At 37.9% G+C, this 12,151-nt stretch overlaps 1 protein-coding gene across 2 annotated transcripts in view; it reads left to right on the top strand.

Annotated features, from left to right (window-relative positions):
- The first annotated feature begins 7,039 nt into the window (after positions 1-7,039).
- Positions 7,040-12,151, top strand: part of LOC128863373 (E3 ubiquitin-protein ligase CHIP) — a 30,992-nt gene continuing 25,880 nt past the window's right edge. The window contains exons 1-3 of one of the 2 annotated variants that reach the window (XM_054102501.1): positions 7,040-7,312; positions 7,392-7,552; positions 7,607-7,805. In XM_054102501.1, the coding sequence (XP_053958476.1) occupies positions 7,433-7,552; positions 7,607-7,805 (319 nt within the window). In that variant the 5' untranslated portion in view covers positions 7,040-7,312; positions 7,392-7,432. The remainder of the gene's footprint in view (positions 7,313-7,391; positions 7,553-7,606; positions 7,806-12,151) is intronic. The other variant, XM_054102500.1, reaches the window with a different exon arrangement.

The following is a 12,151-nucleotide window of genomic DNA, read 5'->3' as shown; positions in this document are numbered from 1 at the left end:
GAAGAAAAAGGAAAAATTAAATACCTTTGTGGTAAAAATTATTATAATTTTAAATAAATATAGTCACAGAATTACATTTTATGAATTAATTTGTTAGTCAAAACTAACCGCGAAGTTTCGCCAATATGGCGCTATTGTGTTACCTAAGCATTATGACCCTAAGTAATACTTTCATAGAGGAAATGGATTTATCATAAATTTAGTAGACTAAAAACAAACTTTGAAGATACTCATGTCTTATTTTACTATGCTCTGCCCACGTAAGTTTGGTGTCTTGACCGTCAAGTCATGATTATTCTTATATTTTAAGTACTCTTATATTCCTAATCGTTCTTATTCAAATGAATTATTACATCGGCGGTGGTCGCAGTAGCCGAATGGGTTGGTGCGTGACTACCATTCGGAAGTGCACGGACTCGAAACCCCGGGCACGAAATGCCAAATGATAGAAAACATTGTTAGCGATCGCCCCTCGACAAACAATGGTAAGCCTCCGAGTGTATTTCTGCCATGAAAAAGCTTTTCATAATAAACCATATGCCGTTCAGAGGCTGCGAGTAATTATATATTACAAAATGAATTCTTGTTAATATCTAAGTTATATATTTTTAAAACAATCTAGTGAGTACTTCCGCAACCTATATTTGAAAGGCATCGGGCTCAGATTGTGAAAATGACCATCTTTCACGCTCATTGCCCCATCTATGATATCCTGATATGTCCGGATGTACTCCATATCGTGGTCCATATTGGTCCTGGACGTACCGAGCAAGTTCTTGCTCATAAGCACATTCTTCTGAAAGCGAAATTTTTTTCCTACATATTTTACTTTTCCTCCACTTTTACTCTAAATTTCTAGAGTTAGCAACCCAGTGTCTTGCTAAGGGAGCCGATTTGTCAAGAGGAAACGAGAAAGCTGCTTACTGAGCAAACCTTTTATTATTGAATCATGTTAATATACTACGTCTTGCCATAAATTTTCTGACAAATTTTACAGTGCGTACAAATTTGTAGAAAAAAAAGAGGTTGTCTGTAAAGTCGGTTTACTGACGATAGTTTAACGTGACAACGTCATAAGAGAATATTGATGGAATGGTTGCAATTTTCAAAACAAAATTTTAATTTTATTTGTTTGATAGATATTTTGTATGGATATAGAGGAGGAGGTAAATGGAATTGCAATGGAATAGGTCAAGTTACATTTACACAAACGTGAAAAATGACGAAACATTTATCAAATTCATGAAAGATATCTTCAATTTCGATTGTGCATCAGACGTTAATAAGTCAACAACACTAAGAGGCACCATTATCGATTTGCCTTTTTCAAAACACTTTACACTCGAAACCTCCCTTTCATTTCCTACTTTTTCTATCATCGTCTTATTCTCAACAGAGAAATGGTTCATTACCATGCACACAGCAAGAAGGCATATGCAAATAAAAGTATGTGAATTTATATACAAATGCGCATATACATACATATATATGCTCACTCAAGTAGGACAGAGCCAAATGTCGAACGTTGCCGAACGCGGGGGCCGATTGTGCTCTTTGTTGTTCGTTCCGCGCTCTCGCTTGCAGTTCAAGCACATTAGGGGTATATTCAATAACGCATTATAATGCGCAACGTACTTTTGCAGTGTTGGCAATGCGTTCGGAAATGCAAATATGGCAGTACTGCAAATGCATCGCGTTCCAAAACGCCATTTTTGTATCAAACGTCGCGCATTATTTGCAGGAAAAATTTCAATAGTGCCAATCTATCAATTGCAACACTTGTCACATTGGCAGTGCTGCCAGCGCTGCAATTACTGCACATTTATAATGCGTTTCTGAATAAACCCTAGCTTACATTTGCTTGCGTACGGAATAGATTCGTATATTTGATATGTCCATATGACTTGTATACATCTTTACATATAGATTTGTTCTTTTTGAAAATTGCGCGAAATTGTATATGTATATGCATGTTTATATACATATATTAGTATACAACATATCTTATAAGGTATGTGGTAAATATTACCATAAATTTTTTCCTTCATATATAATAAAAAATTAGTAATAATAACATTAAAACAACAGGTATTATTAACAAACTTGGTTTTATTTTAAATTCTTCAAGTAAATCAAATTAATAATAATCAATAAGAAGGCATATGCAAATACAAATACGTGAACTTATATATGTACATATGCGCATATACATACATATATACGCTCACTTAAGTAGGAGAGAGCAAGATGTCGAACGTTGCCGTTCGTTTGCTTTGTTCGTTCCGCGCTTTCGCTTGCAGTTCATTCAAGGTAACGGCAATGAGCAAGGTAACGACAAATGAGCAAGGTAACGACACATTTTTTCGTGCGTGCAGCCGGCTAAATCGAATTATAAGACGTTATCACGTCAAAAGTTCCGTTATTTTAGCGTTGGTTCGCATGCATTGTCTACTCATACTTTATACTTAGTTTCGTGGCACATTTCGGTTGTTAACAATGGAGTTGGGAGCTAAGGAAATTCGCATTGCAGTGATTGCATTACATACATAAGTTTGATAAAAGTGCAAGTGAGTTTTATGAATTGCTGAAAAAGCTTCATATTTCAAGAATGTTTGCTTACCGCACGATAAATAGTTTTTCTCTAACGACTGAAGTGAGAGACAGAAAATGAAGTGGTTGTCCTCGCGTGATTCGAACCACTGCAGCCTTAAAAGCCATTCGAGAGAGAATTCACAGAAATCTCCTTAGAAAGCATAAAACCATATCCAGGGAAATGAATGCATCGACCAGATCCATGTCAAGGCTAGTTAGAGATGATCTCCACATGAAAGCCTTCCGTCGCTCAACTGGTCATCTTTTGACAACGCGCTTGAAGAAAATTATACTCGACAGGCGCAAGCAGCTGTTTCGGTGGCACGCGGCACTGCCATGGAAATTTTCTTTTCACAAATAAGAAAATGCTCACTATTGAAGAAGTTTTTAATAAGCAAAACGACAAAATCTATGCTAAGACTTCTAAAAACGCAGAGAATGTTGTTCCAAGGGTTCAGCGTGGCTACCATTCTCCGTAATGGTTTGGTGGGGAGTGTCTTGTAAAGGCATAATTTCTACGAAAAAGAGGTTAAACTTTGGCAAAAGTGTACCAGGAGGATGTCTTAGATCTTCCAGCAAAACTCCGCTCCAACCAATAAGGCAATAACCCCTCCCAGCAGTGGCTAAAAAACAATATTCCTAGATTCATAGCCGCAGAAGATTGGCCGTCTAGAATTCCGACGTAAATATCCATGGAAACCGTGCGTGCTGCAATAGCTGAATGCCTAAATTATTTGAAGGCTTACGTAAAAGCAAATGGTGACCATTTCGAATGAAAATTTAAATTTATTTTTTAATATTTACATGATTAAATAAAACTGACTTCATTAAAAAAAATATTATAATTTCATATCCATAACTTGTAACAGAACCTATGGTAGGACTAAGTATTGGTACGATTTTTTTTACGTTAAAATTCAAATACGTCTCTTACTCTGAGTTCGATCACTAGATTGTCAAATACAAGTCTCAAATTAATGGCAATACACTGGCTTTACTTTTTTCCAACACTTTACATCTACACGTTTGCTTTTCGACTGAATCACTCTACTACTTTTCGTTTATTCGCTTACAAGTTCAATTTCCAACTGAATACCATATGTGTATACACCTCTGCTTATATGCATATGCTTAATAACTATCGTTATTTCTAGATCTTGCTGCTCGTATTATAGAAGCTAACTTCTGTTATAGAAGCTAACTTGACCCCGTCTGTTCGATATAGTGACCTGTCGTCTTCGTCTAACTCATCTAACGGTAGACCCAGAAAGCGTGCTCTGTCTCGCTATATGCTGCCGCTATCAAGGCTATTTTATGTTTTTGTTTGTGCATCTCTCGTTCGCAATTGTTGCGAGTCGGTTCGCGAAACTTCGCTATTGCAACACTGCCCTCCGCTTAAGTCTGATCGTCCCGATTAGACAGTAAATCTCGATCTAAGTGGAGCCAATCTTTCCAGATGCACTACTTTGACTTTTCCCTGTCCAGTTTTTTATTGATGTATACGATACGCCACAGCATTCAATCTTTTAATCACCTTGTATAGACCTTCCCATGACGCTTGCAGTTTTGTAGAAATCCGTTTCTTTTTTTATTGGGGATTATAAAGAAGTAAAAAACTACCTTCGCTGAATCCTTCGGGGTTTACAGCACGGTCAAATGTGTCCTTCATCTTGGTACTCTTTAGATGGATATAGTGCCTCACATGATCGTGTAAACCTTCCCTGTTATCCAACATATCTTCCAAACGATAAATCCATCGGAAACCTTAAATCTTTTCCAAGAATGTTCCTTCAGGAGATTGGCTAGTAGTTTCATGTACAGCTGAGCGATAAGCCAACAGGAACATGGATGTGTTTGTCCCAATTTGGTTAGTTCGGTTGAATTTTTCGACCATTCCTTCTGATTGGTGGTGAAAGGGTGTTGCACGTGTTTTCTTAATTCCAAACAAGCAACACATTTCTTTGTGGACTTGAAGCTCCTTCCTTGGTCTGAATGCAACTCAATAGGTATTCTAAACCGAGTCACCCAATTCTAACCTCTTGGTTTGTTAGAGCGTACAGTTCTGGCCACTTACTGAAGTAGTCCATAACAACGAGTACATATTTGTTGCTAGAATTACTTGCAACATTCATGACCGCTCGCTCAAATGGCGAACCTGCGTTGTATTGCTGTAATCTTCCATGACTTCTCTCCTTTGGACCTTTCATTGCCATACACTCCGCCAGATTTCGAATCCATTCGGCCACTGACTCTCTGCAACTTACCCAGTAAAATCGCTGCTTAATCATCTCCAGCGTTTTAGTGATACCCAGATGACCTCCACTTGGTTCATTGTGGAATTCCTCTAACACAGATGCAATTTTGGATTTAAGAACTATAATCAGGTCACGGAAATGATTTCCATCTCACTTTTCCATATGCGATGAAGAACTCCACCAAGACTAGTCTACTGTACCCAATACGCTTTAGGCACGTGATATTCTACAACTGCGTGCAATATGATGAAATGGTTCTTTTATTAATTAACGGATCTTGTACATTTCTTATGAATGCCTGGCTCTTCTCAACGAAGTCTGCTGTTTCCTTCGGATACGCTAAATATGTCAACTGCTTAATCTCTGTCGCGGTTCCTGTAGGCTCTTATTTGTCTTCTGAAAGGGATTTGTCAGTTCCATGTGGCACATTTGTTGCCTGTGGTCACTCCGGCAACGTCTCTTTATTGCTGCCATCAGACTCTCGTAATTACTTCGATCAGCTTCTGGAACTGCCAAGAGTATTTTCTGCTTCCAATTTCAATATACATCTATCTTGTTTCTGCAGCTGTGAATCAATCTTCGACGACAACTCTGCTGACATTTGTGACAACTGTGATATTTGCGATTCCGTTTGCCAAGACCGCGATGATATTAACGAAGACATCGGCGACAATGCAGCCATAATTACTCCCATGTCTATGCTTGGCGAAGGGCCTCTAGATTCTTTCTTCTCTTCCATTTTTGTCGATAACTTCTCAGCTTCTGTCTGGAACACATCTTCGTCTACATCGACACTCAATGCCGCCATAGCCTCGCGCAACCGTACTTGTAACTCTGCCTTTTTCCCAGTAGCTAACAAGTCTCGCTTTTCGAATTCTTTCATAAGCTGCTGAACCTTGAGTTTGCTCAACTTTACCATCTTCACGATCCTGTTCTTGGGACTTTATTCAAAAATGTCACTTCTGACACCAATTGTTACAAATTTTCTTACGTTAAAATTCAAATAAGTCTCTTACAATAACTCCTCTGCCTTCGACCACTAGATTGCCAAATAAAAGTCTCAAATTAATGGCAAATCACTGACTTTACTTTATTTCAAACACTTTACTTTAAATACACACGTTCAGCTTAAGTCTGAATCATTCTATTAATTTTCGTTTATTCGCTTATAATACGTTCACATACGAGTATAAGTAGATGATCTACTTTTTCGCGCTTAACTCAAAATCAGTAATTAAAAAGTTAAAAAGTTACATACAAAATTTCTCTCCCAAAATCTGAGATTATAAAATAATAATCATACTTTTGGACATACAACCCCGTGTGTTCTGTGTTATCGATAATTATTACTATGAATGTGAAGAGAAACATCAAAACTAAATCTAAATGAAATGGACGACGGCAAAAAAAAAAACAGATTTGTAGACATAATTTTAGTTAAATGTTTGTTATATATTATCGCTATCTGCAGGCGCCATCAAGGCTAATTCATGTTTTTGTTTTGACCTTTCGTTCACTATTGTTGCTAGTCGGTTCGCGAAACTTCACTTTCGTAACGACATATTACTCAAGGCGAATTGAGTACCGAAGGTGGAGCCGTTAAACAACAGTTACTTTAATCTGACGTCAGCTCCCTTCGCAATACGACACAAACAAAAGTAGGAGAAATTACATGTTCAGTGAATGGCTTGGTAGCATTGTGAGTTTAAACAAAACAAGCTAATGCAAACGAAGCAGTTTGTTAGCGTTTTTATGCGGAAGACGCCATGGCTAGAAAATATGTCTGTGTGCGTATAGTTTTTTGTGTTTGGTTGTTTCCATTGCTTTCGCCTGCTCTTCTTCTTCTGTTTGTTTGTTTATTGATGGACTCTTACGACACAGCGAAAATGAAAGGCGTTATTATTCTCTCTATCATTCTTGTATATTACTGAATATGGATAACACCCAAGGCGAATTGAGTACTGATGGCCTTTTCAAAACAGTTACTTTATTTTTCTTGATTTTGACAAGTCTGACGTCAGGTTTCTTACCAATATGAAACATACGAGCAAAATAAACAATCATCCTTGATGCATGCCTACTATCCCTTACAAGAACACTAATACTGTTACTTGAGCAGCATTGCCTTTTGTTACAATAGTAAAAACTCCTTTTTTTACCGCATTTCAGGTTAGAATATCAGACAAAATAAAACAAATTCAGAATACTCTCTAAATTGTGTTATTTACTCTGTTTAACTAAATATCTTACCATGAGGTACTTAATGCCTAAGGCATTGAAAACATAGTGTAATAGGTATCAGCTGGTTTTTTGTATATATACATATATATTGATAGTAACATATTATCAAAAAAACTGAAAGCGATAGAAATCGATGTAAAAGAAAGCTATAAGTTTTCAAGGTGCTGTAGTGATTAAAAAGGTATTTTTGCAAATGGGTCTTAATTATAGCGTTTAATGTATTGGTATGATAATCGGCTTGTTTTGAAGAAAAAATTAGGGACTGGTTCGTAATTTGTTTTGATGGTTTATTCGCAATTGCAGATTTTAAACTTGAGGACCTAAGCGCTGGGTCTCTTGGAATAATGAGTAAACTAGCATATACCACAGCTAACCTAACCGATATGCAGTTAAAGGAGCAAGGCAACCAATTGTTTGTATTGAGGAAATTTGATGATGCTGTAAGCTGCTATACTAAAGCGATTGTAAGAATTTTCAAATTCCAATACAATAAGACTAATACAAATATTTGTTGTTAGATGAAAAATCCAAGTAATGCCACATATTTCACAAACCGAGCGCTATGCTACTTAAAACTGAAACGATGGGAACTGTCATGTCAGGATTGTCGCCGAGCATTAGACCTTGATACAAATCTACTAAAAGCGCACTTTTTTTTGGGTCAGTGCTTGATTGAAATGGAATTCTATGACGAGGCAATAAAACATTTACAAAGGGGTACGTAAATTCCTAAAAACCATTTTTTTTGGATCTACGCGTGAATCGTAATAAATCTAGCAACCTCATGCGTAGGCCTGAGAAAAGATATTCGACGGGATTGAATCATAGTTGTTTCAATGGCGAAGTAGTCATCCGGTAGTGGCGCTCGGAGTGACTAAATCTTAAATTTTGATAGTGATCTATACTTAAGTAATATTCGTGACCCTCGAGGGCAACGAAGTGGCATCTCGTTCTGTCTAGCAGCAGCTTTGCATATGTTGCTCCGGTGGTCCTTTGAACTCAACAACAACTTCTTGAAGATATCCTTGACATGGAGAATAAGTACATCTCTTACTTATATATTGCTAGCGATGTTTCTTTATATTTGTCATAAGTACTCTTAATCAGTGATTTAAGGATACCGTCTGAACGGTCGTTAAAATAGCAATGAATTTTCAATGTTTTGTTCTCAACATCTTAACTCTTCTAACCGTTGGCCCAGGAAACGTGCTGGTTCGTTGGGTGATATCATTGCGATGCAATTTATTAATACTTCTGCAATGCTTTGCACCATAACATTCTATGACGCGCTTGTAATGCGTTCATATATCCTTGAACTTAGGAACGAAATTTTGTTGTGTACGAACATTTGACTTTGTACTTATGCACAACAACTCACGTCTAAAAAGTCAGCCTAACTGACGATAGAATCAAATACTACCGAAAGCTTGTTAATGTTGTCAAGGCTGTTAACTTTGCGGAAGCCGTACTTCTGTGTTGGGTTGAAATGCTGCGTGACAGACGGGGTTAAAAAACTTGAAACTCACTACTGGAAACTTAGTAGCAACAGCCGGCTAAGTAGAAACATTGTTGTTTTTATTGTAGTAGCCTTTTGGTTGTTGTAGCAGCTTACTAAAATCTGCCAAGCGCGGTGGAGCCATCTGTCGCCATGCTGTTTCGACAGGTTGGGTCCAAAGGGAGAGGGATTTGAATATTAGAATAGGATAAGAGTCGCAATGTTCATGTGTTCTGACCAAAAGAGAAAGGAGGTACAAGGTGAAGTCCAAAATAAACAAGACTGAGCTAAAATAGAAACGACAGGAGCTTTGTCTAATAACTTCGAGTTTATTTATTCAAAATAAATGGACTCGAAACACTCTTTCGCGATCTAAAAGTGAGTGAGTGTTTCAGGTCATTGACCGGAATGTCCTTCAGGATGTCGGTACAAGCCTTTTTGATGGCCTCTACGGACGCAAAACGTTTTCCTTTCATGGCCAAATGCAAATTTCCGAATAGGTTGAAGTCACAGGGAGCCATATCAGGGGAATATGCTGAGTGATTGATGGTTAAAATGCGATTTCTAGTCAAAAAATGAGTCACAAGAGTGGATCGATGAGATGGTGCGTTATCATACAATAAGCGCCAGTTTCTTCCTCCATTCGACGAATGCGATGCAACAAACGCTTCAAAACGCCAAGATAGAAAATTGCATTGACGGTTGGGCCCATTGGCACGAACTCCTTGTGGACAATTCCCTTGGAATCGTAAAAACAAATTAGCATCGACTTGATTTTCGTCTGGGGCCTTCCATTCGGTACTTTGACGCTTAGTTTCAGGCTCATGTTGGAAACACCACGCTTCATCACCAGTTACAATGTTGTAAAGGAAGTTCTCGTCTTTTCTCGCCTCTTTAATGAGGTCTTTCGAATGTTGACCTTTCGTAAGCCCAAATGATCAGTTAAAATGCGATAAATCGAGGTTTTGGAGATATTCAACTCCGATTCCATGAATTTCAACGATGATTTCGGTTCATTTTTTATAAATTTACGAACAATTTCGATGGAGTTTTCGGTGATTACTGAGTTTGGTAATAAGTAAAGAATATGGACTTTTTCGTGCGAGAAATGAAGATCGAGAAATTTTTAAACCGATTATAATGGTACAAAACGTTTGTGCTATTTAAAAATGGAGGTGATCTAGATGGTCAAATGCAGATTTTACACAAAAACCTTAAAATCAAGAAAACTATATTAGTTGACCGTTTACAAAGCCTAGAGAATCATTGGAAAGGTAATTAAAATACTGTTACGAAATTATCACGTTTTTATCCAAATAAAATGTCTTACAATAATTTCTCCGAGTTCGATCACCGGATTGCTAAATTAAAGTCACAAAGTAATAGCAACACAACTTGCTTCATTTCATTTCAATACGTAATCGCTTTACTTTTCGTGAACACTTTCACCTTAAGACTAAATACCCTATGCGCATGCAGGTGTATATAAAAGGTGATCAATTGTATTTTTTAAATATTAAAATTGAAATAAAACAAGGAAAATTCAATTTGATTGGGCAATCTTTATTATTTTTGTTAGAACTATTCATGACATTTATTTGTTGACTGCAACTGCGCCGTAATTCGCCATCCGTGTACACAACAATTATGAATGTCTCGCTAAAGGACTTCGGTCGGTAACTCGTGAATAGCTTTAGTAATGTTGGCCTCAATAGAAGCTGGATTATGCAAAAAGTATTTAGACTTTACGTACCTCCACAAATAAAAGTCCAAAGGTGTGATACACACGATATTGGGGGACCAATCCAAAGGTCCCAGACGAGAGATAAATTGCTCACCGAAACGACGAGGCAGTAAATCCATTGTTTCACGCGCTGTATGGCAAGTAGCGCCGTCCGTTGTCTTGTTGAAACGAAATGTTGTGGAGATCACGGGATTAAATTTCCAGCATAAAAAAGTGGTTTATCATGGCGCGAAAACGTTCGCCATCCACTGTTACATTGGCGCCAGCCTCGTCATTGTAGAAATATGGGCTAATGATTCCTCCAGCTCATAGGCCGTACCAAACGGTTATTTTCATGGGATGTAATGGCTGTTCTTTAATGACTTCGAGTTGCTTTTCAGCCCAAATACGGCAATTTTGCTTATTGACGTAGCCATCAAGCCAAAAATAAGCCTCATTGCTTAAGTTAACCTGAGCGCACGATGAACACTTTTCTCGATTTTCGTTGTTGAGGCGTAAGTCTTTCCATGATGAAATGCCAATGAATACTGAAAAAAGTTATGTATGTATTTAGTTTGACAGTAGTCACGCGTGATCTGTCAAAAAAAAACTTTTGGAAAAAGTACCTCCAATATGATTAGCATTTACATGTGCTTGATAACTATCGTAATTTCTAGATTTGGCAATTCGTATTTCCTGGCGACTTCTATCTCGGCAAGACGAATTTATGTTTTTGAGTTTATTTCGATAGGCCCGATTACCAGGTAAACTGCTTTGACTTTTTCCTGTCCCACAGCCTCCTTCTACCTGACTTTGTCTTCGGTTGGCTGTGTGGTAAACTGCAATTGCGTTTCTGGCCGATAGATTCGTTAGTGACAGATTCTGTGGAATTATTCTTAATTTGAGTTTTTGGCGATGTAGGCGGTGACTTATTTTCGCCTTGACCGGTTACAATTGGCAACACATCCTCAAGAACTAATTTAGTGCTTACAAAAATTGCATTAATGGCATCCGCACAAACTCCAATATCTTCTGCAATTGCTGGTACAGATAGTAAATCGTCGGATTCCATTTTGTTTCCTATTGGTCATTACAGACGGGACTTTTATGCTATTTTCTTCACCCCCTGCAAAGCTGGTAAACTATTGGCATTGGTTCCAGTCTCATTACGTCAGTCTCAGTACGTCTTCCGAAGTCTCGGAATGTCCACTCGTTGGTTCGAAAGGGAACGAAGAACTTTTGTCCCTTTTGATACAAGGGACACTTCTGTGACAACTTGCTCGTCTTCCTGCACGTGGAACATTTTAAAATCTTCTTCGGTCGGTTGATGGTCTTCCTCATCCAATTGGTCATGCCCAATGGAGTCATCGTCATGTGGTACTTCAACTATTTCCTCTAATTCTACAATGTGCTCCTCATAGTTAATAATAACGCCTTGGGCTTCTTCTAACATTTCCTTAATAACGTCTGATTGATCTTTAGCAGTGTCCGCAGTTTCTTTTTCATCTTTCTGATGGACTTCGTCCTCGTCAGTTGCCCTTTTACGATGCTCAAGATGGTTTCTCTCCAGCTACGCATCTATCTCGACGACAACTCTGTGGGCTTTTGTGACATCTGTGTTGAATTTTGTGCCGACAGCAATGACATATCGGCTGATGTTTGCGAACACATTTGTGACATCTGCAATGACATATCTGGACATATTTTCGACGTTATTTGTGACATCTGCGATGCCATCTTCGATGATAATTGCCATGATATTCCCGACGACATTTCTAATATTGCAGCTATGATCACTCTCATGTTTAAACCTGGTGAAGGTAAGATATTTTGTGTTGTTTCTTT

Source organism: Anastrepha ludens, chromosome 5 (assembly GCF_028408465.1).
Source record: "Anastrepha ludens isolate Willacy chromosome 5, idAnaLude1.1, whole genome shotgun sequence".
Classification (NCBI taxonomy): domain Eukaryota; kingdom Metazoa; phylum Arthropoda; class Insecta; order Diptera; family Tephritidae; genus Anastrepha; species Anastrepha ludens.
The sequence above is the reverse complement of the archived record's forward strand: the minus strand, read 5'-3'. Positions and strand labels throughout refer to the sequence as shown.